The 27,398-nt window shown below is 58.6% G+C and overlaps 1 protein-coding gene across 5 annotated transcripts; it reads left to right on the top strand.

Moving 5' to 3' along the window:
* The first annotated feature begins 1,296 nt into the window (after positions 1-1,296).
* RNF157 (ring finger protein 157) lies at positions 1,297-25,773 on the top strand. Of its 5 annotated transcripts, XM_041486595.1 has the most exons (21): positions 1,297-1,536; positions 5,990-6,108; positions 10,079-10,167; positions 10,577-10,723; positions 11,251-11,368; positions 11,467-11,533; positions 11,690-11,733; positions 12,097-12,144; positions 12,390-12,461; positions 12,956-13,115; positions 14,196-14,308; positions 14,606-14,841; positions 14,937-15,042; positions 15,256-15,367; positions 15,780-15,988; positions 16,121-16,186; positions 16,702-16,750; positions 18,236-18,346; positions 18,950-19,045; positions 22,890-22,930; positions 23,383-25,773. In XM_041486595.1, exons 1-20 carry the CDS (start codon positions 1,449-1,451, stop codon positions 22,928-22,930), a joined length of 2,091 nt encoding a protein of 696 aa, XP_041342529.1. In that variant the 5' UTR covers positions 1,297-1,448; the 3' UTR covers positions 23,383-25,773. The 5 variants fall into 5 exon arrangements, with proteins under 5 accessions (XP_041342529.1, XP_041342527.1, XP_041342531.1 ...); XM_041486593.1 differs by lacking the exon at positions 22,890-22,930; XM_041486597.1 differs by lacking the exon at positions 18,950-19,045.
* Positions 25,774-27,398: the final 1,625 nt, after the last annotated feature.

The raw sequence follows: 27,398 nt of genomic DNA on the forward strand, positions 1-27,398 counted from the left end.
GCGCCAGCGCTCAGAGCTGGAGCAGGCTCCCGGTGTGGATGCTGACCTCGGCTCCTCCGAGAGCCATTTGGGTTTGAAAAGATCTTTAAGATCATGGAGTCTTCAATCCTCCTCTTCAACCGGTGCTCCCGCTGGCACCCAGCCCAGGTGTGACATCCAGCAGCACGGACATGGTGTCACTGCTGGGAATGTGGGTCCCGGTGTGACAGTGGCAGGCTGACAAACAGGCTACAAAGCCACCCCGGGCTGCTCTTTAATTTGGCTTTTCTCAGCTGCCTCTGGGGTTGTGTGGGTAGGAAGCAGCTGGGAGGGGGGTTCGTGTGTCCCTCTGCAGGGAGGGGATAAAGCGGGGAGCCCCAGGGACGGCCTTTGCTCGTCACCACTGAGTAGCCGAGGACATCAGGGCAGCTGATCCGCCTCCCCGCACATCTCCCGTTTGATATTTATAGCGCTCGTGTTATCAACTCAAATCAAAATCATGTGATGCTCCACTGACTGGCGCTGCCGGACTAATTAATCACCGGCGGGTTTAAGTGAGCGGTCAGAGGGTCCATCCTTCCTCTTCGGCTCCAAGTGGAAAATGAGGAGGTGACCAGTGCTTCCCAGTAATTTAACTCTGGGGGGACTGGGGGAATCTGTCGGGGTCCGCTGGAGCGCACAGGGAGCTCTGCCTCCAGAGGCAGCGGCCCCGGGCGTGGAGCAGAGCTGGGAGGGCAGCGTGGGGATGATGGGATGTGCGCTGGAGGGGGCTCTAAGCCGGCCCCTCCCCAGCGCTGCTGGAGGGGATCAGCCCCTGTGCCAACAGCTACACAAAATCCTTCCCGCTATAACCTGTCGGGAAAAGTGGGGGCTTGTCCTTCTCCCAGGGGACACGCCGGCGGCAGGGGGTACAGGGACAGAGGGACCATGGCCGGTCCGCCCCTGGGGGTCCCTGAGCTGGGATTGCTGCTCGGTGCCACCCCGCTGGGGGGGCTGGGGGCAAGGATGGCAGGAGGGCGGGCCGTGGTGACCAGAAGTCACTGCGGGGTGACTGAGGGTGGCGGACGGTGGCGAGGAGGGCCACTGAGCGGCACTGGAGGCAACTGGGTGACACGGGGCATGGCAGGTGGGTGGCACTGTGGGCACGCGTGTGCCACCGCGGGGGGACAGCTCAGTGGCACCTGAGGGGGGACGCCGGGGCAGGGTGATCCCGGCAGCATCTCGTCCCCTCGCCTCACCGCCGAGCCGGACCGAGCCGGGGCGGGTCGGGGCGTGCCGGTCGGTGCCGGCCCCGCCCCGAATGTCGCAGCCCCGCGGTGCCGCGGAGGCGGCGCCGGGCGCGGCGCAGAGCGGAGCGGAGCGGAGGATGCTGCGGGCGGGGGCCGCCGCCAGCCCCGCTCCCGGCCCCCGTCCCGGTCCCGGGCGGGAGGACTCCCCGCCGCCCCCCGCCCGCTGAGCCCGGCCCGGCCATGGGGGCTCTGACCAGCCGGCAGAACGCAGGGGTGGAGGAAGTGGATATCCCCGCTAATTCCGTCTACAGATACCCCCCGAAATCCGGTGAGCCCCCGGGGTGTCTCGCGTCCCGGTGGCGCCGATGGGGAGGGAAAGAAGGGAGCGAATCGGGAAGGCACCGGGCACGACCTTGCTCCGGGCGGGGGTGACCCTGCGCACCCCAAAGCAAACGCTGACGCACGGGGGGGGCACCCTAAAAATCTGGGTCTGGTGCGGGGCACCCTGCGTGAGTGGGGCGCGGGAGGGATGGGGGTCCCCCCTCTCCGGGCGCCCCTTTGCCCGTACAGCCCGCTTCCCAAACTTGGCTGAGTTGACGCGACTTTAATGACATTATTGTCATAATTATTTCTGTAGCCGTGGTCTGCGGCACCGGGCTCCGGAGTTGCTTTTTATAGCCGGTTACTCCGGTGCTGGCTGCTCGGGAAAATCCTGGGTTTAAATTCCCGGGAGGATGAGGGAGGCTGGGGTGGGAGGGATTGGAGGGGATCCCTCCTTCCCAGGGCTCTGCCCCATCGTAGCACCCCAGCCCCTGCCGTGGGGAGCCTTCGCCTTCCCGGCTCCTCTCCGTGCCTCGAGGCTTGCTGGTGATTCATCTCCCGCTCCCGAATCCGGCCCTGTCTCAAACCTTGTGCGTGACCTTGGAAAATCCGTCCCTCCCCTCTGTGCCTCACTTTTCCCTGCAAGGGCCTGGCTGAGCGGGTGTCCGAGGGGAGGGAGGGGTGATGGGGTCCAGCCCTTGGGTGGGCAGCGCTTCAGAGCCGCCAAAACACCGGCACCGGTGGGTGATGCCCCGGAGCGCCGTGCCTGCGTGCCAGGAGATTGCACAGGATCCTTGCAGCACTAAATATTATTAATAGGTAACTATTTTGGTAGTTAGTAGGAGAAGGTAAACGCTCGGATCGTTAGCGCTGTGACAAATTATTCACTAATTACAACTAAAGACCTCCTTAGCAAGAATTACAGCCCAGCACAAACCCTGCGCTTGTCCTGAAAAGCCGTGCTTGCCTTTTTTTTTTTTTTTTTAATTTTAATCTAAAATAGGTTGCACAGCTGGCTGGAGATGGCTGATCCTTGACAGCCTGGCCTCCCGCAGGGCTCCCCCAGCTCCCCTTTTTACGTGGTTTCACTTTGATGCCAGGTGAGGCTGGACCAGCCCATCCATGGGATCACCCTTTGTAGGGACGGTGTCTCCATGCATTACAAGTTTTCCCTTGGGACCCTCTCTTATTCAGGGGATCTTGAAATATTTGGGTACAAAGGGATGGAGTGTGCAAGCACACCCAGCTGAGCACTTCCAAACCCATCTCAGCTGCAGAGGCTGCCAGGCTGATGCCTAACTCCAGCTTTCAGAGGGAGCCCGGGGCTCCTCAGCTGGCCTGGTCCCACTGCTGGGGTCTGGGCAGAGCTGGGGGGGATGGCCCTGCTGCTGCCCAGGGTCCTCGGGAGAAGGGCAGGAGGTGCCCAGGTGACACAGCCATCTGCACGGGGACAAGGGCAGGCTGGTGGCCCTGGGAGATTATGGCTGGTTTGCCTTTAATCCGAGTGGGATTTGCCTTCAGTGCAGCCGGCAGCCGAGGGAGGACGTGCCGGGCAGCGGAGCCGATTCTGCTGTGCCAGCAACACTTCCCTCACCTCAAACACCACCTGGAAACAGCCACTGGCAGTGCTGTGGCAGGGTTTGGCCTCAGCTCCGGCTGCCCGCTTTGAGCACAGAATTAAATAATGGGCTGCCCAGGGGCAGAAGCACCCAGAGCCTTTAACCAGCCCATCCCAGCACCCTGTGCTGGCACCCGTGGCCGCAGGGTGTCCCTGTGCCAGCACCATGCCATGCCACCCGTCTGGGCTGACTGCAGGCTGTGCAAACCCGGTGCTTCCCTCACCAGGAGTGTGTGGATGAGCTGGGAATGAGCTTTTCTGGTTTGGCAGCTTTGGAGAGTGAGGCTGTAATGTTGGAGAGCCAGAGGCTGCAGTACCAGAGCCCAGCAGGGCAGCAGTGGCTGGGGCACAGTGCAGGACATGTCACTGCATGCCACAGCCACGGGCACAGCACACACGAGGGTCCTCACCCTTCTGTGTCAGCTGGACAAGCTGGCATCGCTGGCACTCGTGGGGAAAAACGAGCTGACAGCTGCTGCCAGATGTGTGCTGGTGCCAGCAGATGTGCAGGACACACTCTTTTTTTGCTGGGAACCTCAGGCAATTGGAGTTTATTCCTCCTTTGTGCAGCCCGCCCCGAGATGTGGCTGTCCTTGACAGGCTCTCCTTCCCCAGGAGTAGGCGTTGGAGTTACAGTCAGCCCATAACAAGGTGGCTGTGGCTGGGAAGGTGCTTCCCTGCCCCCCAGCCATGTCCAGGCAGTCACCAACACGCTCCTGCTGATGCCCTGGGCTTTCCTGTGCTGGTGCTTCCCTGGAAAAGCCTGCACGACTCAAGCCTCCTGTTTAACAGCAAGGAGGACCTCTCCTGGGAGGGAGCACAGAGCTGCTTCTGCCTGCTGTCAAGAGGGAGTTGAAGCCTCTGGGGGATGTGCTGGGAGCCTGCAGCACCCAGGGATGCTCCCAACCCCTGGCAGGGACACTGGGTGATGGCAGCGTGGTCCTCACCCACTCTGCCCATCCTGTGGGAGCCCCCAGCACGCACTAAACTGCAGCTGGGCCAATCACAGAGAGCCTGTGCTCCATTTTCCAGCTTTTCCTCACTGCTGGGGTGCCTTTTCTCCATGTTTAAATGTAATTTTTTTGCCATCTCCTGCTCTTGCTGCAAGTCTGTGTCAGGAAGAGCTCTGGATGGCCCCGTTCTCCCCTGGCTGTGCTGTTGCAGGCAGCTCTGAAGGCACTTTGCTCTTGAGGCTTTTTTTTCCACCTGGCCGAGTCCTTCCAGGCGAGCTGCCTATAAATTATGTACGTGGAAAATGGGACCTGAAAGCAGCAGGCATCAATAATTGATGGTCGACGTTTGCTCACGGGCTCGCTGCATCCGGGCACCCCTGAGCCACGGGGCCTGGGCACAGCTCTGTGACCCCACTCCTCCCTCCTGGCCCAGAGTTAGATCCCCCCTGCTCCTCCCCTTGGGCTTTGGGCTCCCTTTTGGCTTTCAGTGCAGTATTAAAGCCTGATCCAGCCCTGGACAGTCCCTGCCTCTGTTGGAAGCTGATTGCAAGCTCTGACCTCAGTACCCACAAGCAGAGCTGCAGCCCAGGCTTAAGCTCCTTTATCTGTGGTCCCCAAATGTTTGCTTTTGGGGTGTCCCCAAGGGGTGCAGATGGTTCTGTGCTGATGGGTTTGGGGTTTTTATAAGCTAGACCCTGTCCCTGTGGCTGTCAGGATGCAGAACACTGTGTCCATATCTGACTGACTCCTGGTGCTTCTGCTCACCCCTTGCTGCTGCCCCATCCCTGTCCACTTTTCCTTTTCCCTTTTTTCCTACCTCAAGTCCTAACCCTCCTGCCTGGCCAGTTCCTGTGCCACAGCATGCTTTCCCCACACAGCCCAGCTCTCACAGACAAGGAGCAGGCACCAGCTGTCTCCTGGCTGGGCTGGGAGGAAACTATCCTCTGGTGGGGAAGTGCCTGACCTGGGAGCTGCTCCCAGCTCAGGGCCAGGACATTCTGGTGTTTTGGCTCTGTCAGGGAAGAAAGAACCCTGGTCATTGCCCAGCATTCATCAGGGCAATGTGGAGCACTCTGCAGGGCAGGTGCTGACCCCCTGGAGGGTCTACAGGACCCCAAAATCCTGTCTTGCACAGGTGAGCCCTTCCTAGGGAAGGCTGCAGGCTGAGAACTGACAGACCTCGGGTCACTTGTGCTCTGCCCACCTTCCTGGTGGCAGCTGCGGCCGTTCTGGGCAGTGTCTGGCTGGGGACACGCTGCCTTGGGTGGCACACGAGGTCTGTGCCATCAGGCTCTGGGCAGGAGCAGCCCGGGGCTGCGTGCTGGCTCCATGCTGCCCTTCCCAGCAGCATCCCCGGGATTGTAGGAGCCAGCCTGGCTCCCCCGGGGCTCTCTGCGGGTCAGGCCGTGCTCTCCTGCCTCCTTCAGGGGGCATGAGCTGGTGTTTATGGCCAGGATTAGCTCTGCTGCCCCAGGGGCAGGACGGATCCATGCGCTCCTGCCAGGGCGGGGATGGCCGAAGGTCAGGGTGACCTTGGGTGGCTCAGGCCACGCTGGGGCTCACAGGGATTTCCCAGACAGGAGAAGGGGAGCAGGCACTGTTAAACCCCAGGGATGGAGCAGCCCCGAGGGCCAGCGCTGCCATGGGCTGGACCCCTGCCCCAGCCTCTCCCAGCCCGGCTGAAGCGGGTGGGATGCAGCAAGAGGGGAGGGCAGGCAGGGCGTGTGTCCCTTGGCAATCTCTGCCTGCCCGGGGGCTCTCAGCGTGTGAGCTCAACCAGAAAGGCTCCCAGCAAGGTGACCCTGGGGACAAAGCCACCCCCGGGCCGTCGGTCGGTGGCTCCGTGCGCGTCCCCCGGCGCTCAGGCGCTCGCCGCGCTCTCGTTTCAGGGAGTTACTTTGCCAACCACTTCATCATGGGCGGCGAGAAGTTCGACTCCACGCACCCCGAGGGGTACCTCTTCGGCGAGAACAGCGACCTCAACTTCCTGGGCAACCGGCCCGTGGTGGTGGGTACCCGGGGGGACCGGGGCACGGCACGGCACGGCACGGCCCTTCCCAGCCCGGCGGGGACCGAGTGTGACACGGGCTGTGCGGGACGAGGCTGCTGGCTGTCCCCTCCTGGAGCGGGCTGAGTGCATTCTCTGATGGCTCATGCAAGGGCTGGGCTCCTGCTGCAGCCTGTCTTCCATCCGGGATTAGTGGTGAAGGGGAATTGGGCTGATTTAATCGAGGTTCTTTCTCATTCCCTCTCCAAGAGCTGCGTTTTCTCCATTTTTTCCCCATCTCATCCAGGAGCCATATCCCAGACAGGAGGGCACACAACACAGAGGCCCTGGTGTGGTTCAGGGTAGTAGAGCAGCTTGGAGAGGAACAGATGAAATTACTCCCCAAGCTCTAGCAAGGAAGGGGAAGAAATAAAATTAAAATAAAATAAAAATAAGAAGAGAGGGGGTAGGTTGGGGCTGGGGGGACATGGTTGGGTTTTGCAGTGCTGGGTGCTGCCAGCTCCAGCTGGTCTCAGGGCACAAGAGAGCCTGGCTGGAGGGAGGTCCCTACACTCCAGGCTCCTGGAGATGGTTTTTGTCCTTGCTGCCTTTGGAAAGGGAGGAAATGACAGCAGGGCTTCAGCCTGGGAATGATGTCCCCCCTCACCTGGGTGCCTCTCAGCCGTGGGACAGCTCACCAGCACTGGCTGAAGGAGTTTGGGGGGTTAAGTGTTCAAAAGATTCAGGGTGAGGACTTAAAAGTCACCAAAGCTTTTCTGTTGAGTCGAGATAAACTTGCCTGCTGCTTTGACCCAGCTCTCAAGCATTTTCTGCTGCCAGTAAAGTTCCTGCTTCCTCCTTGGAACTGGCTTTGGCAGTGTTTTGGCAGCATCATGTGGTCCTTCAGCAGGGAAGTGTCCAGCCCTGGGCTGTGCCAGAGCAGGGATCCAGGCAGAGCCAAGGTCAGGAGCACCCACAAAGCACATAACACTGGGTGGCCAAAGGCAGAGCCTTTCCCTCCCTCCTCTGCGCTTCCCTGGAAATGAGACGTCAGCACTCAGGGTCTCTTCCAGCAGTGAGCGTTGAGAAATCCTCTTGATTACAGTAAAAGCCTCTAAACTGCCCAGTGAGCAGTTCCCATGTCAGCAGAGCAGCAGGGAAGGCAAAGGAACAGCTTGGAAACAGCAGAGAGAATTAATACAGCATCACGAGCTAAATTGTCTTGCTCCGGTTTAATTACCGACGGCTCTGGGCTGCAGAGCTGTGACCAAGATCCCGTCTCCTTGTGGAGCAGGGGCAGTTCTGGGGCTGCACTTTTGGGTCAGGCCAGTTTTGGGGGCTCAGGGAGGAGTTGGGGAGGATCTGTGCTGGTTTTGGTCCAAGCCTGTGTCCAGGCAACACTTGGGTCTCTCTGATGCTGCCTCCAAGTGCTGTCCTGATGCTTCTTGGCTGTGATACTTTTGCTTTCTGACCTTCTGTGAGAGCCCTGGTTGGGCTGGAAACATTAAAGGTAGCCACTGCTTTTTGGTGGGGGATTAATTTTGGGTTCCTTGGGGATAAAGGGCCAGGTGATCTTGGAAGAATTGTGTCCCAAGTCCTCTGTGAGCCAAGCACTTTTCTGAGCCATGAACAGTGCTGCTGCCACAGGGATGTGCAGGGCAGCCAGAGGCTGTGCAGGCTCTCCCCTCCATGGGTACGTGATAATCTGGATTTTCCAGCTGGGAACAGGTTCCCAAGGGGCTGGGAAGGGCGTTGCAGGTTTAAGTAGCTGCCACCATGCAGGGGCTGAGGAGCAGAGAAGCTGCTGGAGGCACTCAGAGAGCACAGGGGAAGCCAGGAACTGTTGAAATGTGCCACTGGGTTTCCCTGCCCACGCAAAGCTGCTGGAGTTTGCTTGTAGAAAAACCCCAAGACAGACTTTTGAGGGTGGTTTTTATTTCACTTCAGCAAAAGCTGGTCTGCACCAAATGTTTCTGTAGGCACGTGGATGACATTCTTAACTTCACCGCAACCGTTACCATTTTTTCTGTTGTGTTTCAGCTTTATTGAAAGTGAGGAGATGTAAAACGTCCTCTGAATGGCCCCTTTCTGACATGCAAAATCTGGCTTGTAAAATTTAGTTTAAAAAAAAAAATCCAACCACCCCCAAAAAGTGCTTTTCACACGTGGGAGTGAAAGAGCCCGAAGTGGTTTCTGCAGAACACAATTTGCCTGTGGCACTTCCCCATCCTGCCCAGCCCCACGGCCCCTGTCACCCCCCTTCCCTCCTCTGTCACCCACCCCTGGCTGCTGTAGCAGGAGAAGGGTGCACCCCTGGGTGCTTTCCCAGGGCTGGTTTGGTTATAGTTTGGCTGGGTGAGGTGCAAACCAGCAATTTTGGATGACTGCATTAGTTTGAATAACAGGGGATGTATCACGACATGGCACAACCTGTCATGACAGGGCTCAGCTTCAGCCTGGAGCGTGTTCTCACTCTCTCCCCTCCAGCTGCAATGGGTGACTCTGCAGGTGCTCAGTTCTGCAGGTGCACGTTTAGTGACTCATAAAAACGTTCGTTAACAGCAGTTTAATGACTCTGCTGCCCTTTTCCCCTCCTGAAGAGGGTGAGAGCAGTGGGACACAGTTTCACAGTGCTGGCAATTCATGTCCCAAGCCTCTGATGCCATCAGCCATGCTGTGCCCAGCCTAGGCTTTAATCTGCCTTCAATGGCACCTGTGGGATCAGAGCTGGGGATGGTGGAGCAGGGATGGGACAGAGCTGGGGATGGGGGGTGGTGGAGCAGGTATGGGACAGAGCTGTGCCTGCACTGCAGGGATGGGACAGAGCTGGGGATGGTGGAGCAGGGATGGGACAGAGCTGGGGATGGTGGAGCAGGGATGGGACAGAGCTGTGCCTGCACCGAGGGGTTCTGCAGCTGCCTGTCCCTGCTGACCCTCTGAGCCCAGCACGGGTCCCCAGTCCCATCCCTGCTCTGCAGAGCTTTGGGGACAGGAAAGGTGGTGATGGCTGTCCCATGTGAGAGCATCAGAGATGTGGGAAATGGGCAGCTGAGCTGGCTCCCTGCAGGGCATCCCCAAGTGCCACCTGCAATTCACTCTTGTCCCCTTGGTACTGGGGTGCAGTGGGTGCCTCAGTGAGGGACAGTGGGACACTATTCCCTCTCCAGAGGCTGCAGTTGAGGCTCTTTGACCATCTGCCATCCCTGATGGCACCTGACACCCTCCTGGCTCTGGCTGTCCTTTGTCACATGGTGGCACCTTGCCAACGAACTTAGTCAGGGCCTTAGTCAGGGCTGATCCCTCCTGGAGTTAAACCTACCTGGGAGATAGAGGTGGAGAGGGGGGAGGTGGTTCCTACATCCCTTTCCCAGTGCCCTCAGTCTCCTCTGGGTGACTGCAGTGCCAGGGAGAGGGTGTCCCCACCATGCCCCTCTCCTCAGGGAGCCCTGTAGCCCCTGTCAAGTGGACAGAAAGGACTGGGAAGGACAATGTCACCTTGGATAAGGGATGCTGCTGCCTGCCTGCTCCTGCCCAAACACCTTGCTGTCTCTCTGCTCTGGGCATGGGGCTGGCAGGGATTCCACCACCCAAATCCCATCCACCACAGGGGGGGAAACAGGGACACTTGTGCCTGTTTTTTCTTGGCTGATAGGCAGGGAAGGAGCTTCAGCCTCTCTCTGCCCAGCCTCATCCAGCAGCATAAAAATCCATCAGCAGCCCTGTGCCCCCCATCCCCGTCACCCTCCAGCCAAAGGCACAAGGAGCAGCCCCTCGGTGTGTCCCCTCCTCAGTGGAACTGCCCCTGGGCTTGCTGTTTGTGGAGGGATGTGCTGCCTGGTACCCAAATGCCAGCAGGAGCTGCTCAGCACCCATCAGGATGCCCAGGCCACCCCAATTCCCTGTGCAGGGTGTCGGGTTTGGGTCACTGGGGGCCCACAGCCACCGCAGTCCCCGTGTGCGTCTGCCTTCACCGCTGTCTCTCTCGTCCTAGTTCCCTTATGCTGCTCCACCTCCTCAGGAACCCGTGAAGACCCTCAGGAGCTTAATCAATATCCGCAAGGACACCCTGCGCCTCGTCAAGTGAGTCCTGGCAGGAGGGCCGGGAGGGTGCTCTGGGTGCTCCCGGGGCTGCCCTCGTTCCGCAGGATGGAGGGATGAGCGCTGCCCTTCCCTCCTGCATCCCGCATGCCAGCACAGGCAGTGCCGCAGGATTAAAGGAGCTTAGCGCTGCCTTTGAAGTGCTTCGCTTCTTCTTCCTCCCCCACCTTCCAAAGGCTTTGCTGGAGGGAGGCTGGGGATTGCGGCAGGGCCGGGGGATGCGGGATTAGGGCTGAAATCTGTCTGCGGCGCTTCCCAGCCTACAGGCGTGACCTTGGGCGCTCTTCGTGCCTCAGTGTCCCCTGATGGAGGGCAGCAGCCCTTTTGGTGCCGCGGGGATTAGTCCTGGAGCACCCCAAAGCCCGTCTCCTGGACCCTCTGTGCTCCCCAGGTGCTCGGAGGAGGTGAAGACCCCGGGGGAAGAAGTGAGCAAAGCCAAGGTGCACTACAACGTGGAGTTCACCTTCGACACGGACGCCCGCGTGGCCATCACCATCTACTACCAGGCAACTGAGGAATTCCACAACGGGGTGGCGAGGTGAGGGCCCCAGTCAGGCCTGTGTCACCCCCCAGCTCGGTCTGTGTCCCCCCAAGCCTGGTGTGTGTCCCTGCCTGATGGACATGGAGCCTCCCCCCAGGAGCATCTTTCCTCTTCAGCACAGGAAGCAGCTGAGATTGGTGCTGAGATTGGCAGGGGGCTCCTTGTTTCCCCCAGGTGCCACCACCAGGTCCTTGCCAACCTCTGCCACCTCCCTCCCTGTCACATCCTGCTCCCTCTTTTTACCTTCAGGTCAAAACGGAGACCAGGGGAAATAATTTCCTCCCCAAACTCCTCCAGGTTGGCTGTGGAGTTGTCCCTATCCCCTCCTGTGCTGTGCTGGCTGCCCTGTGGATTATTTTAGCCTTTTTTAGAACTTCTTACCTCTGCCCTAAGAGGCATCTGGGAGGGGAGGAGTGACACACACCCCCCATCCCATTTTCCTGGCATCTCTGTGCTCTGGGGAGAGCAGGAGGGGTGTGGGGACACCCGTGGTGCCCTGACCCTGTCCTCTCTCCACGGGACAGCTACACCCCCAGGGACAACAGCCTGCAGTCGGAGACGGTGCACTACAAGCGGGGGGTGTGCCAGCAGTTCTGTGTGCCCTCCCACACCATCGACCCGTCCGAGTGGAGCGAGGAGGAGGTGGGTCCCCCCGGCCCCGACATCATCCCGTGCTGGTGGAGGTGGGATGAAGGCTCAGCGCTGCTCCATCTCACCAAGCCTCCCCTGTCTCTCTCCAGCTGGGCTTTGACCTGGACCGCGAGGTTTACCCCATGGTGGTGCAGGCAGTGGTGGATGAAGGAGAGGGTGAGGAGGGGGTTCCTTGCTGGGATGGCCTTTCCCAGTTTGCTGGCATTGTGATGCCAGCTGGGCAGAGCCTCCTGCTTTTCCGCACTGCTGCCGTGGCTCTGCCCGTCCCCCTGCACGTCCCCTGAGCCCTGCGTGTCCCTTTGTGTCTTGCAGAGCACAGTGGGCACTGCCACGTGCTGCTGGCCACCTTTGAGAAGGTAAGTGCCAAGCTGGGGCCCTCCCCCTGCTCCTACCTCCATCACCCACCAGGTATAAGAGCATGGAGAATCCCTGGGGATCAGGATGATGCTGCTGGGCTGGGGTGATTTGGGCTGCTCCTCAAATCCTGGGACTATTCCCTCATTTTAAGCACCCTCTTCTAAGGCATTTGGGCTCAACTCCATCTTCCTTCCTACAACAACTCTCCAGCTTTGCAGTGTGTGTGACTATCAGGAAAAGCCAGAAGTCCTGCAAAATGGGCTTGTTGGGAGCAGGGAGGGAGCAGTGGCACCACGGGGTGGGTGGGTGCTCTGGCACAGCAGCCCAGGGCTGCTCACCCATGTGCTCTTTCCTCCCTCCAGCACAGTGATGGCACCTTCTGCGTGAAGCCCCTCAAGCAGAAGCAAGTGGTGAGTTTGAGGTGTCCCTGAGGTGCAGATGTGCCTGCACACGAGGCACTGAAGGGTTTTGGGGAGCCCCCAAAGCCTCTCCCAGCCTTGTCCCTGCCTCCCAGGGAGTGCAATTTCAAGGTTATCAATGTAAAGAGAACCCCTGGGTGCTGGGGGGAGGAGAGGTGACCCAAGCAGGGGGCTGGGAGCCCCGGTGGCTCTGGGCAAGGTGTCTCTGCTGCTCACCCCTTCCCATGGGATTGCAGGTGGATGGTGTGAGCTACCTCCTGCAGGAGATCTACGGCATCGAGAACAAGTACAACACACAGGACTCCAAGGTGTGTGCCTGCATCCCCTGCCTGCATCCCGGGGTCTTCCCTCGTCCCTTCTTCCCTTCCCCTAGAACAGCTCTGGCCACTGAAACATGCTCAGGGCAGGAGTTTGCAGCACGGCATGGAGCTGGTGGTGACTGGGGACATTTTGTGTTGGCATCAAAGCTGCTGGAGGCAGAAAACTGAAGGACTGAGCTTTTCCCCCCATCCTTTGTGGTTTCTTGGGGGAGGGGTGATGGCTTAGATGGCGAGCATGGGGCTCAAGGCATGGCATGTGCCTTATGCTCTGCTCTAATATGTAAAAATTGGGGTGAAAGTTTGGGTTTCTGTTTCCTCTGGCCTCACTCCCAGCCTCCTGGAGGAGAGGAATGAGATCCCAGGGGGTCATTTCACCAGCGGGCAGCCCATGGACACAGGCAGAGCTCTCTCTGAGCACCCAGCCAGTGTTTTAGTGGGCTGGGGAACTTGAGGCCGAGCAGATCCCTCTGTGCCCTGGGCAGGTGGCCGAGGACGAGGTGAGCGATAACAGCGCCGAGTGCGTGGTGTGCCTGTCGGACGTGCGGGACACGCTGATCCTGCCCTGCCGCCACCTCTGCCTCTGCAACTCCTGCGCCGACACCCTGCGCTACCAGGCCAACAACTGCCCCATCTGCCGCCTGCGTGAGCCCCGGCACCTGGACACAGCACTCGAGGTGCTGCCCAGCCAGTGCTCTGGGAACGGGCTGGCATCTCTAGGAATGGGCTGGCATCTCTAGGAACGGGCTGGCATCTCTGGGAACGGGCTGGCATCTCTGGGAATGGGCTGGCATCTCTGGGAACAGGCTGGCATCTCCCACCCTTGAGCTCGTTCTGGAGCAGAGAAGCAGTAAGTTACCTCTTCTCTTTGAAACAGGTGAGCTAAAACAAATTTTATCACCACTATGTGCCTTGCTAGGTTTCCAAATATATCCATTTAGGGACATGGAGGGAAGGAACTAGAGAAGAAGTTTCTTTACACAGAAGAGCACTGGGGACAAAAGTTCACAGAATTCCCAGAATCACTGGGTTGGAAGAGACCTTCAAGATCATCGAGTCCAACCCAGCCCCAGCACCTCAACTGAACCCTGGCACCCAGTGCCACATCCAGGCTTTGTTAAACACACCCAGGGATGGTGACTGCACCACCTTCCTGGGCAGCCATTCCAGAATTTCATCACCCTTTCTGTAAAAAACTTTTTCCCAATATCCAACCTGTATTTCTCTTGGTGCAGCTTGAGGCTGTGTGCTCTGGTTCTGTCAGTGCTGCCTGGAGAAAGAGCCCAGCCCCAGCTGAGCACAGCCACCTTTCAGGGAGTGTAGAGATTGTTAAGGTCACCCTTGAGTCTCCTTTTCTCCAGGCTAAACACCTCCAGCTCCCTCAGTCATTCCTCACAGGGTTTGTGTTCCAAGCCCCTCACCAGCCTAGTTGCCTCCTCTGGACGCGCTTGAGTGTCTCTGAACTGAGGGGCCAGAACTGGACACAGCACTCGAGGTGCTGCCCAGCCAGTGCTCCGGGAACGGGCTGGCATCTCTGGGAACGGGCTGGCATCTCTGGGAATGGGCTGGCATCTCTGGGAACAGGCTGGCATCTCCCACCCTTGAGCTCTGCAGTCCCTCCAGCCCCACTGGGGATGCCCCTCTTGGGGATCAGGGTGTCATTTTTTGACAGGTCTCCTTTCAATGCCTGGTTTTCACCCCTCCCTTTTCTTCCTGCTGCCCCAGCTTTCCGAGCCTTGCTTCAAATCCGAGCCATGAGGAAAAAGCTGGGCCCGCTCTCGCCCACCAGCTTCAACCCCATCATCGCCTCGCAGACCTCCGACTCCGAGGAGCACTCGGTCAGTGCCTGGCTGAAGGTGGGACCCTGGCCTCTTCCACCATGGATGGGGCAGTTTGGGGATCTGTGTGCCTCTGAAGAACAGGGTTTGTTTATTTATTTATTGCAAATTCATCTTGCAAAAAATGCAGCGTTGATATTACAAAAAAAAAAAAAAAGAGAAAGAGAAAAAAGGTTTCTGGCAGGGTGTCCATTCTCTAGGTTTGAGCTTCTTCCTGGGGCGTTCTGATCCCACTGGGAGTGAGGGGATCAGCGAAATGGCCCAGGGAGGATCCTCACCCCACGATCCTCTCCGCAGTCCTCGGAGAACATCCCGCCGGGGTACGAGGTGGTGTCGCTGCTGGAGGCCCTCAACGGGCCGCTGACACCATCACCAGCTGCGCTGCCCCTGCGGGCGCTGGGGGACCCCCCGGGCGTGGGGACCCTGCCCTCCTACGGCAGCGATGGCCCCCTGCCCCCCCTGAGGGGCCTGTCCCCCCTGGAGCGCCTGCCCGACTGCCCCCCGGGGCTCAAGCTGAAGAAGAGCATCTCCAAGTGAGTGCTGGGGTGGGAACGGGAGTCTGGGGGTGCTCAGGGGGGCTGGGGGCCGTGGGCAGGGGTGAAACCCTCTGCTTTGCCCCTTTGGCCAGGTCCATCTCACAGAACTCCTCCATCCTGCCCGAAGAGGAGGATGAGAAGTCGTGCACTGAGTCCGAGCTGAGGGTCGCCAGGAGATCTCCAGCCCGGCATGAGGAGGTGAGCACTGTCCAAAATGAGTATAACTCCTCGCTGCTGGTAAGGAGTTGAGGCACTGGGGGGGCAGCAGGTTTGGGGGAGGCTTGGGACCAGAGAGACTGGCTGGAGTTGCCCCTTCTGGCTCTTCCTCCATCCATAAGAATACTTGGAGGAGATGGGCCATGCATGCTGAATATTCCCCCATCCCACCCTTCCTATGGACTCCTCTTCCAGGAATGTGGTGCAACCCCAGAGAGTGAAAACCTCACCCTGTCATCATCAGGAGCCATCGACCAGTCCTCGTGCACTGGGACACCCCTGTCCTCCACCATCTCGTCCCCAGAAGGTACAGCATGGAGGGGCTCATGGGCACTGGCAGGGCAGGAGAGTGGCATCGTGATCTCAGGACTGTCACACTGTGAGGGGAGGCAAAGAGGGGTGGCGTGGCCCCTTCTTACCCTGCCATGGAGATTGGATGGAGCCCCAGGGCTCACCTCTGCTTTGTCACCTGTACAGCTGGAGATGGGAATCACAGGGGCACTGATCATGCCTGAGTTGTCACCCTGCAGACCCAGAAACAGGGGCTGTGAGCCCTGGGGATGTGCTGCTGGCAGCTTTGCACCCATCACATCTTCTTAGTGTGCAGCCAGTCCTTCCTCTGCACCCCACTCCTTCTCATTATCCCCTCTTCCATTAGTGGGTGCTGGGCCATGACTCCCACCAGTGGAGCAGCCCCCTCAGCCCCTGCTCTCCCCCAGAGCCCGTGAGCAGCAGCCTGGCTCAGTCCGTCATGTCCATGGCCTCCTCCCAGAGCCAGCACTCCCAGCTCAGCACCGACACCGTGTCCTCCATGTCTGGCTCCTACATCGCCCCTGGCACGGAGGAGGAAGAGGAGGAGGAGGAGGAAGAGGAGGGGGACATGCTCCCCTCGCCCGCGGCCGCAAGCGCCACAGCCTCTGATGGAGAGGTAGGGACTGGGGGTTGTTGGTGGAGCCCAGGTTGGAGAGCTTCCCCATGGGATGTAAGTCCTCCTCCAAAACCACTGGCACCAGACTTTCCTTTCTGTTTTCCTTCCATCTTTCCCACCTTCCTCCTACAGTCAACACCCATGGAGTCCCCGGATCTGAATTTTGTCAGCATCTCTGCCGAGGAGCGCGATGCCGAGGTAACCGAAACCATCCCACAGGGAACTGGGAGCTGTGGTGTCACCCGGCACCGTGGGGGGATCCCAGCTGTGCCCATACTGGGAGCTATGGTGTCACTCAGCAACTTGGGGGGATCCCAGCTGTGCCCATACTGGGAGCTATGGTGTCACCCGGCACCGTGAGGGGATCCCAGCTGTGCCCATACTGGGAGCTGTGGTGTCACCTGGCACTGCTGTGCCCATACTGGGAGCTGTGGTGTCACCCGGCACCGTGGGGGGATCCCAGTTGTGCCCATGAATGGGGAAGCTGGGCAGCTGGCACCACATTCCCACAGGGCTGGGCTGGGGAACACGCTGCCCACGCATCCCTGTCCCTGAGGGCTGCCCTGGGGATGGATGGGGCAGTGGGGCTGTGCCCCACCAACAGTCCTGATCCATGGAATCCCCAGGGCCAGGGATGTTGCCCCAAAGGGAGCTGGGAGCAGCCCCTGGCACAGCCCCAAGCTAACACTCGCTGCCTCTCGCCTGTGCCACAGGGCAACGATGTGCTGGAGGAGGAGGACGCCTCTCCCACACAGGAAGACGGTAAAAGGCCCTGGGTTCTTGTTGTCCCCTCGCTTTCAGCTCACTGTCACTGTGAGTGGGAGGTGCTGTGCTGTCCCCAGCTCCCCCCCTGCCATCAGGGAGAGCCCTGGGGGACCCTGCGGGCACTGGAGTCACATCTGTGACAGCAGGGACACCCACGGGGGGCTGAACACCAGTGGGTGGGGAGCCAGCCAGCCACGGGGACCCAGAGAGCTCAGTGTGGGACATGGAGCAGGCCATGGTTGGTTTTTCCATGGAGCAGGCCATGGTTGGTTTTTCCAAGGAGCCAAATGGGAAAGAGGCTTCTCTCTCTGAGTGTTTATTCCCTCGTCAAGGTCTTTTCTCAAATATCTGAGACTCTCCCCTGTAGAAATCAGTGTCTGGGCTGATTCCCATAGGAAGGGGCTGCAGAGCTGTTCCCTCTGGGATGCTTTCCTCACTTTCTTTGGCCTGTCCTCAATGTGCTTTTGCAAGTCAACACATGCACATCGAAGGCTCCTCTTGCCTCCTCCCTTGAGCTCAGACAGCCAAGGAAAGAGGTGGTCACCTCCATGCCATTGGCCACCAACTGCCCTGGACTGCTTTTGGGCAACAGGGAGGTCCACAATGTGCCTCCTCCCACATTTCCAAGTCTCTTTTTAGCAAAAATACAACAAAACTATTTCCCCATCCAGCCGGGATGCTCAGCCAAGCTGGAAAGCAGGAACACCCATGGAACACCCATCCCCAAATTGTGGCCTCTGACCTGCAGAGAGGCTCATGCTGATGGGGAGACTCAAGTATAACAAATAGGAGCAACCAGGGGCTGTGGTGGACATCCATGGGCATCCCAACAGCTCTGGGAGCAGGATGGCCTTTCTCCTTAGGACACAGTCCTGCACCCGTTCTCAGCAGGGCTACTGGCACATTTGAGAACATCCCTCCTGAGGTTCAGTCACCTGCATCTGATGGATGCAGGTAAGAACCTGGGGGCTGATCTCTTGTAGAAGCAATGCTAAGGAGCAGAGTTACCTCCCTCATCCCCAAAAGCCTCCATCCCCCCTGCAAAAGCTTGGCTACGGCTTCTTGTGCCCCACGCATCCAGCTACTGCCTCTTCCTGGCATCCACACAGCTCTCCCCGCACCGCTGGTGCCGGAGAGGCTCCTGCAGGAGGTGATGGGTGCCACCACAGCCTGGCTGTGCCAGAGGGAAGGTTTGGCTGAAGCCTGGGCAGGTTCATGCTCGTGCCTGCGGCCGCATCGTCGCCGTTCCGCTGCCCTCCGATGCGGCCAGTGCGAGGAGAGGAGCAGCTGGGGCCGTGCCCAGGCCTTATTGTCCACTCTTCACCCGCTCCCACCCCGATGCATCGTTTCTGTGTCATTTTTTGTTTGGAAAGAGACTGGGGAGGGGAGAGGAAAAGCCCCAGCCATCCCAGCCCCCAGTGCTAAAAGGCGACGTCGAGCCCCAGCGCGGCCGCGGCGTTAACTGCCTTAACTCCCTTCCAGGCCCGAGGACAGGCGCTTTCCTCGGTCTGAGGTGTGACAATAACAATGACATGGGCATCGCACACGTGAGAGCGCTGGACAATAAACTGTGCTCTGAGGCCTGCTTACCTGGTGAGTGGCCGTCTGCTGAACATGAACTTGGGGTGGGGGGGACAGTTCCACTCTTCCCTGCATCCCCCCAGCCCTTTGCATCCATCCCTCCTCTCCCATCACCATCATTCCCACCATTCCCGCCAGGTTGTCCTCACTGCACCCCTCCAGCCGTCCCTCTGTGGGGCTGAGCACCAGTCATGTCACCACCTATAGGTCAGGGTGGCCTGTCCAGACTGGGATGGCCCCAGGCAGCTGCAGACTTGCTTTGCTGGGATTTTCTGTCTCTTCTGCCAGGGGGCTGCTGGCATCCCCAGGAGGCACCAGTCCTCCTTAGGAAGGTGGTTGTGTGGCACAGCTGTAGCCTGGCACAGGCTTGCGGTGGGCACAGCAGTATTTTGTGTTGGGGTGTGATCCACAGGCAGTCCAGCTGTACAGCAGGAGTGCCTGCCTTGTCCTCCCTCCAAGGCCAGGGAGATGGGGTGTGTCCATCAGGTCATCTTTCTACAGAGCCCCAACATTCATCTGTCTTTCCCATTTCTTCATGCTTTCTCCCCCACCCTCCTTCCACTTTTGTTTCCTCCCAGCCTCTCTCCATCCCTTTTTTTTCTTCCTTCCCCCCAGGCTCCTCCGTCTGCGTGAAAGTTCATGTTCGCTCTGTGCCAACACGGTTTTCTCCACCCACGCTTGTGCCCCTTCCCTGCCCAGAGTTGCCCAAAGGTGACAAATGTATTGAACACCCCTGTCCCCTCTGTGGAAGGGGGCAGTGGGCTGGGGACCCTGCCCAGCCCTGCAGGCTCTGCTTCCTCAGCCTGTGTGTGGGGAAACGAGCCAAAAAGCCAAAACAGCACCCTCCATGGGGTCTCAGTCAATACATTTGTGGACAAGCTGAAAGCAACTCTGCCCGTGCCTTGCCCCTTCAGCTGACTTTGTGGCAGGTCCCAGACCTGCAGCAGGTGCTGGAGAGCCAGTGAAACCCACTGGAGGGATATGAAATCCTTTCTTCTCCTCTGCTCCTTTGGGAAAGCCTCCTCTCCTGCTGCCTTGCCTGTTCCTGCTGGTTTCTGTGCTGGAGAAACACGGCTGAGGCTCTTGGGGAGGAACAGGCACCTGCCACAAAAGCCCTGTGTCCTCTCCATCACCCTCTGTCAGCAGCTGGCTGAGTTCTGCTGGCCTGGGGGTCTGGGGAGGGAGCTGGGGGTGCCCCAGCAGCACCTCTGCTTGGCTGGAGGGCCTGGCAAAGCATCCCTTGGCTGTGGCAGCGGCCAAAGCCATCCTTGACTGCATCCCTCTTGGTTGTGCTGGGGGGAGGGTGAGGAAAGGGGAGCTTTGCAGCCCAGATGGCTCCAGCACAGGGTCAAATTCTTGCTCTGCTGTGAGGTGTGCACTGGCCTTGTCCCCTGCCTGGGCTGGGCACAGGAGCTGGTCCCTGGGCTGAGCCCAGCCAAGGATGCCCTCTCCATCCTTTGGCCACCACAGCTGTCCATGTGTCCGGCTGCTGCAGCCCTCAGCACGAGCTGTGCTGCGTGAGAGGGGTGATCCAGCCTCAGCACTGGTGGGGAAAAGCAGAGGGCTGAGGAGGTGCAGAGTGGGAGCTTTGGGGCTGCCCGTGGTCCCCTGGGAATGGCAGACATGATGTTCTCCATCCCTTTTCACTCGCTGTAGGATGCAAGGCATTTTCCCCACATAATAATGGACAGTGACCATTGTTTTCTGACTTTCCTTTTTGAGCTATTGTACCAGTTTGTGTAGATCAGGACGTTCCAGCAGTTTTCAGCCAGGTTTTAACAACCCATTCCAGTAGGGGTTGTAGACAAGATGTCATATAACACATCTAACATAAGTTTTGGTGCAGTTTTTGGTAGGGAGTAGCTGAAGTCACACCCTGCTCTATAGGTGAAGTTACAAATACATGGATTCAAGCGGTCACAAAGCTGTATTTTTGTGTCACCCACTGTTAAATTGTCACAAGGGGTTCTTAGACACACACCCTTATCCTATGGACACTGGGATGGATTCAGGGTCATTATCAGGAGACATCTCAAAGTGATAGACACAGTTCTGTGTCCAAACACACAGCTTAGGCTATCAGAATATTACTTTCACATATAAACCCCTGTCATTCTCTCCCCACACAACAATCTGCATCAGTGGTTTGCCATGCATGTGTGAGATTGTTCTCAAAAGCCCATGCTCAGTGCTCCAATGGATCTAATCCCATTCCTACCACAAGGATTTGGTGCTTGGTGCACACAGAAGCACTCTGTATTGCTAAGGCAAACACTGTGATCTTACTAGTGACGGGGACATAAGAAAATTTGACTGAAGATCATCAGAATTTAAATGCCCTTTCAAATTTCAATGAATAAAAGTCCCTTTTCCCATTCAGTGATTATCCCAGAACTGGAGGAGTGTAGCCACAACTGAGCTGGAATACAGCTGAGTGCTGAAGACACTGCTCTGAGCAATTTCCAGACCATCAGCCAGTCATTAGCATTTGGATATTTTTGATATTTGAAGCTGATCACTGTCTGTTTCTAAGAGCAGATAAGGAAGACCTTAAGGGTTGATCTGTAGTTCACATGGTTGCACCCAATTGATCAGTCAGAGTTTCAGGACTAATATTGTTCAATTCTCTTATTCCAGTTCCCAATATATCAGTTAGATGTGTGAGGTAACAGCCTCTGGTTTACCAGAAAAACCACCCAGTAGAGGAGGTACCTGTAAAAGATGAACTTTTTGGTCTGATAGCAGAAACATTGGTCTGCATCTCTTTAAGGACTAGGATTAAACAATATTTAAACAATTTGAACTTGAAATGTTCAGAGTTGATTTTATAGGTTTTGGAGAAGTTTTTGGAGCAGTTGTGGAGTGTATGCTGGGCACCCTTAAGCCCTCTAGAGTAGTCAGCTTCTGTATCATAAGGAGTTAAGATCAGTATTGTGTCTTTAAATTTACAGTCCTTCAGGCTCATGGTGAGACAGACTGGGGGTGTTCCATGTTTTTGTGGTTTTGTTTTGGCTGTATTGTTCATAAAATCTCTCAGGGCTTGTACCCAGTCCGTGACAACCCCTCTCAGTGATTGTAGGGAAGGCAGTTGCATCCTGGCCCTTGAGATCTGTGGTGTTCAAGAGTCTACATCTCCAGTCCATCAAGTCTCTTGGACAGTCTCCAAGCTGGTGCCATTTGATAATGATGTTTTTGTCCTCTCTGTAATGGATGAAGGTGCAGGATGTGGTTCCTCCAAGCTTCTTTTGAAATCTCTGCAGATTTCAGTCTGGTGGGAAAGAGCTTTTTGAGGAGGCAAAAGTCCTCATCCCAGGGATTTTAGGACATGAGGTTTAACTAAAACCTACAGATCCATGTCCTTGTGTGGATCCTGCAGAGCAGGAGTTGCAGGGGCTGTCCCCAGGGTTCAGAGCATCCTCTGGCCACAGCCTCTGCCGGGGGCAGGGTGGAGAAACAGCTTTGGAAAGAGAAACTGGGGAAAGACATCTGCCAGAAAGGCTGGCACCGAGGTGGGGGGCTGGGGAGCTGCTGTAGAAAACCTGAAATCCCTTGAGGGCTCCTGTGCTTTAAAGCCACAGATGCTCCGAGCTGTGAGCAGCGGGCCGGGTGAGCCGGTTGGGTTTCACCAGGATGGATTTGGGTTTCACCAGGATGGATTTGGATGGATTTTGGTCTGCCCAGGGCAGGTCTGCCAGCTGCTGGCAGCAGGGGAGACCCCTCCAGCAGCACAGGGGGTGGGAGGTGGGTGGGCACAGGGCTGACACCCTGCTCCAGGGCCAGACCATGTCCTGCTGCCCCAGCCCTGCTCCTCAGCAGCCTCGCAAGGGTGCACTGAGCACAGCTGGGCCTCTGCACTGGAGCACTGCAGTGACTTAGGCAATATCAAGCTCTTAATGGGATTTCCGTGTGCATGTGTACGTGTGGTCCTGTTTAATTATCCATTCCCTCCGGGATCTGCAGACTTAACATGCCTCGCTCTCCAGCCTGAGCTCGCCATGAAAAGCCACTCGAAATGGCAGCTGTCACCTCCCATAAATCAGCAGGCAGCAGGATTTTGTTGCTCCTCGTCTGAGAAAGCCTCAGCCCTTGGCCTTGGCATGCCCTCACACAGTCCTTCCAGCTCAGAGCTGCCCTGGGCACAGGGCTTGGCCTCGCTGGAGGGTGCAGCCAAGCTGCCCTAGGGGTGCACCCCCTTCCTAAGGGCACCACGCAGCCTCTGATGGGTTTGGTGGTGGGACACAAGCCACGGGCCGAGCTCTGCCATCGCCCTGCCCCAGCTGAAGGGTGCTGCCTGACCTGGGAGCCTGCAGCTGGAGAGGAGGCACGGGGGGACCCACAAGCATGCCGCCCCTCGGTTCCCTTGGCACGAAACCCGGGAGGCTCCACGCATGGGGACCCTCACCCCGTGCCTGGTGGCAGCTCCCCCACCCCTCCCGGACCCGTTCACAGGCGATGAGACCCCCAGTCCCCGCTCTGTGCTCGCTCGTGTGCATGTCCCCGCGTCCCCGCCGCTCCCGCCTTCACCATGTGCCTTCTGGTCTCTCCTGCCACGCAGCCGCCGTGCCGGACTCCTGCCCCATTAACATTGAGGAATAGGTGAGACCATGAGACCCCCAGAGCTGCGCCTGCCTCGTGCCCCGTCCCCCGGGGGGTTGGCGCTGCGTTGTCACCCATTGCTGGTGGCCCCCTCAGTGCCCAGGCCAGGGGGACATCCCCTGGTGCCGGAGCTGCAGCCCCACAGGACACCTGCATGTGGCCTCTCGCTGGCCATGGGTGGCCCCCTTCATTTGGGTTATTGAAACCCAGTGATGGTTGCGCTGTGCTTCCCGTTTGGCCCTCAGCATTCCTGAGAAATTGGGGGTTTAAGGGGCTCCCCAGCCTGGAGAGGTAAGTGCAGGCACCCCCCAGCCTTCACTGCAGCCAAAACCCAACGGGGGGCTGGGGAGCTGGGCGTTGCTTTGGGAGAATAAATCGCACCCCCCGTGGAAAAACGAGCCCAGTGCACCAGTGGGCTTTGGGAGCCCCTAACCCCCGTTTTCTCCCCCCAGGCCCAGAGGCAGCCAACAACAACGTGGGGCTGCAGCAGACCTGGCCCCGCTGCCCCCCCGGCCCCCGGGACCTGGAGCAGGCAGCGGCCGCCCTGCCCGTGTGAGGGCTCAGCCTCGCCGGGGGCACAGACCCCCTGCCCACCCACGGGACCCTGGTGTCTGGGCACCGTGGGCATCGTCACCACCACCCCTCAGCTGTACCAGGACTGATTTTCAAAAGAAAATATGTGGTAACCTCGTTTGCTGTGGGGGCTGAAAGCCGTGTTACTTTGGAGCCCCCCACTAGCACCTTCCCATTCTCCAGCCCCAATGGGGATGGGTTGGGGTCCCCTCCCCCCCCCCCCCGGTCATCTTACACCCCCAGGCTCCTCTCCTCCAAAGTGTGGAGCAGATGGGACAGGGACAGCTCACCGAGTCACCGAGGGGTTCTGGGATGTGGGTGGGTGGGGACAATGGGAGGATGATGTTGGGGGTGTGGGTTCTAGGAAGAGTGTTGGGATTTGGGATTGGCATCCTCGGTGCATGAGCTGCTGACTTTCATGGGAGGCTGCCCCCCCTCCAAAGTTTGCTGGCCCGCGCACTGTCCCCACGCCACGGGATGTCCCCATTAATGCACTGGCAGTGACGGTGCCCCCATGGCTCCCCCTCCTCTGCTCTCCTCCTGAGCAGCTCCTGGGCCTGGCCCCGAGGCTGCTGTTCCCGGGGCACGGAGCAGGGTGGCAGGGGTGGGCAGGAGGCCTGGTACTACCCCAGCCCGGTCTCCAGCCCCATGGGTATTGAGCATTTATCCTCTGTCTTCCGCCCTGCTGTGAGCTCAGGGCTCTGGGCTGTGCCCTCTCTCTGGAACAAGTGCCAAAAGTGTCACCCCATGCCACCCGCCCTGCCCTCCCCATAACAGTTTGTAGCAAGGGGTGGATGAGGGTGTGGGAGGTGCCCCCATCTCCATCCCCATCCCTCTGGCCAGCATTGGGCTGACAGCATAAGTGGATTTTGCTCCAAGGGCAGGCACACAAGGACAGTAAAGCAGGAGGGGTAAAGCAGGAGGGATAAAGCCACAGACCTTGGGGGCCTGGTGGGGCCACTGGCAGAGGCCAGGCTCCGCTCCAGAGAGCATCAGGGACAGTCAGAAATCACTTGGAGCAGCATCAGACCCTGCATCCCAATCTAGCAGGCTCTGGAGCTGTTTGGGGCAGCCCAGGGTGGGAAGCTGAGCCTCCCTTTTCCCCACCTGGTTCTGTCACACGGCTGTGGCAGCCGAGGCCACCTCCTCCTCTTTGCAGGACACAGCTGCGTTTCAGAGCCACCTTAGCACAGAGATGTTCGTGCACTGCAAGCAGTGTCCCTGGAGGGCTGGGGTGGGGAGCAGGTTCCCAGTGCCATCCCCATGGGCTGTGCTGGTGATGGCTGTGGCTCCTAGAGAGAGATGAAGCCCTTTTGGGGGCTGGGGGTGTTTTCTCTGCCTTGCTCTGTGTGGCTCCTGCCAGAGGTGGGTTTGGAGCCAGCCATCCCACTGCTCTCTCCTCTGAGCTGGCTGTGTCTCCTCAAAGCTCAACAGCTCCCAAATTCCTCCCTGGGAACCCAGGGCAGGGTGTTGGATGTCAGGGGGTGACAGCTCCAAAACGCCATCCTGTGGCATGCGAGGTGGGAGCTGCAAAGAGCAGGGAGGGCTGAAGTGCTGGGGACAAGCCTTGTGGCCCGTTTGGGGATGTGCTGGGTGTCCCAGCCCTAAGGAGCCACAGCACCACACAGGGAGAGCTTTGGAGGTTCACCATCGTGCTGAGCTGAGAAAACCATGGCAGCCATCGCTTCCCCAAGTCTCCAGCATGGGCAGGGGAGAGAAAATCGGGCTGGGGCACCTCGTCTACCAAAGCCCAGCCTTCCTCGTGGTTTCAGAGGGGACAAGGACAGCTGGGCTGGCACCCTGGCACAGGCTGCAGCGATGCTTGTGGCTGCCAGCAGAACAAGGAGGACTTAGGAGCGACCGTGAGGGTTTTGTGGCTCCTCTGAGCGGTGTCCCCAAGGCTGCAGGAGCGGCCAGACAAACTCCCGGGGTGGCTGCGGGTGGGTGCTGCCCCTGGCTCAGAGAGGAGCCGGGAGGATGCTGCGGCCGAGCAGTGCTGCTGCCTGCCTGTGAGCAAAGAATCCATCCTCTGGGTGGCACAGGAGAGACGGGATCTGGGCATGAGGGACATCCGTGCCGTCCTCGGCCACCCAGAAGGGGTAAGGGGCAGGCAGGAGCTGCCAGGGCAGCGTGGGGTGGAAGGTGACAGCCCCTTGTCCCAGTGACCCACGTGTCAGGGATTTAAGGAAAGGAAACCAGATTGCTGCTTATGATTTTGCTTTGAGCATGTTCTGGATTTTAAGAGTTTAATAAAGGGTATCTTATGTCGACAGAGTGTCCAGAGTCGTTTTGTGGTGGCAGGGTGAGGGCAGTCGGGCTTTGGGGGACTTGGTGTGTAAAAACCCTTTTTGGCTGGGAGCACCCACTCACCTGTCACCCAGGTACCTCCTCCAAAACAGCCCAGCTGATCCAAATGTCCTAAAACACTTCCCAGCCTGCATTCCCAACTATCCTAAATCCTGCCAGGATGGAGAAAGGGCAAATGCAGACTAAACCTCTGCAGGAAGAGTCTGGTCTGGGGTAGAGGCATCTTCCTGGTGTGTGCTGTGGGTGAGCCCTGTCACTGCTGGGATGGATGAGGACACCCAGAGGGAACTTTTCCTGGGGGAGAAGAGGAGCAACAGAGAGCTGGGAGCTCATGCAAGAGAAATTCCTCCAGTGCTGGGGAAGAAAATGTATGCTGGGAGCTGAAGTCTTGAAGGTGAGGAGAGCTGTAAGAGGGGTTGTAATTTGAGCTTAGTAGAAGGGGCTGATGATGGTGGGGGGAAGCAACTTGCAGCTGAATCAGAGCCAAAATCAGAATCAATCAGATTGGAAAAGGCCTCTGAGATAACTGAGTCCAACCCAAGACTGACCAAGCTGGGGAGGAATGGCTTGCAGATGGTCAGATCCTTCAAAGAGATCCCTCCCTGGCCTCTGTTAAAGCTCTCAGAACAGCACTTAGGGGGCAGGGATTCCTTAGAGAAGTCTATGGCTGCAATTTTTAAAATTAAATAAACTCCTTTATTTTTGGAGTCTGTCAGCCCCCCTTTGGCTTCGCCCTGATTGCTGTGGGTGCACCAGGAGCAAGAAATAGGATGGGGGCACAGGTAGGAGGAAAAGGGCTGGGAATGTCCCTGGAGGGGCAGGACACAGGTTTTCATAGAATCACAAACAGTTTGGGTTGGAACAGACATCAAAGATCATCCAGTTCCAACCCACCACCACAGGCAAGGACACCTCCACCATCCCAGGTTGCTCCAAGCCCCATCCAAGCTGGCCTTGAACCATTCCATCCACAGCTTCTCTGAGCAACCTGTTCCACCACCCTCACAATCATTTTGTCCTATAATCCAACCTAAACCTACTCTATTTTGGTTTGCAGCCATTCCCTTTTCTTATCACCACATGCCCAAGTCCCCCTCCAGCCTTCTCAGGGCTCCCTGCAGGTGCAGAAAAGCCCGATAAAGTCACCCCAGAGTGTCCCCATCCCCTCGGGCTGGACTCGGGTCTCTCCAGCCTTCTCAGGGCTCCCTGCAGGTGCGGGACAGCCCGATAAGGTCACCCCAGGGTGTCCCCGTCCCCTCGGGCTGGGCACCGCGCCCTCTCCAGCCTTCTCAGGGCTCCCTGCAGGTGCGGGACAGCCCGATAAGGTCACCCCAAGGTGTCCCCATCCCCTCGGGCTGGGCTCGGCCCGGGCTCGGCCCGGGCTCGGGGTCCCGCGGCATCCCTGGGCACCGCCCCCGTCCCCATGGCAACGCGCGGACCAATGGCGTGCCCGGAGGATGTTTACGGGGCGTGGCGTCGCCGTGGCAACGCGCGAAGCCTCCCGGAGCCGCTACTTAACCCCGCGCGGGGCGGCCGCGGCTCACGGCGGCTCGGCGGGCACGGCCCGGCCCGGCCACACCGCAGGCAC

Source organism: Pyrgilauda ruficollis, unplaced genomic scaffold, assembly GCF_017590135.1.
Source record: "Pyrgilauda ruficollis isolate IOZ18807 unplaced genomic scaffold, ASM1759013v1 scaffold77, whole genome shotgun sequence".
NCBI classification, from domain to species: domain Eukaryota; kingdom Metazoa; phylum Chordata; class Aves; order Passeriformes; family Passeridae; genus Pyrgilauda; species Pyrgilauda ruficollis.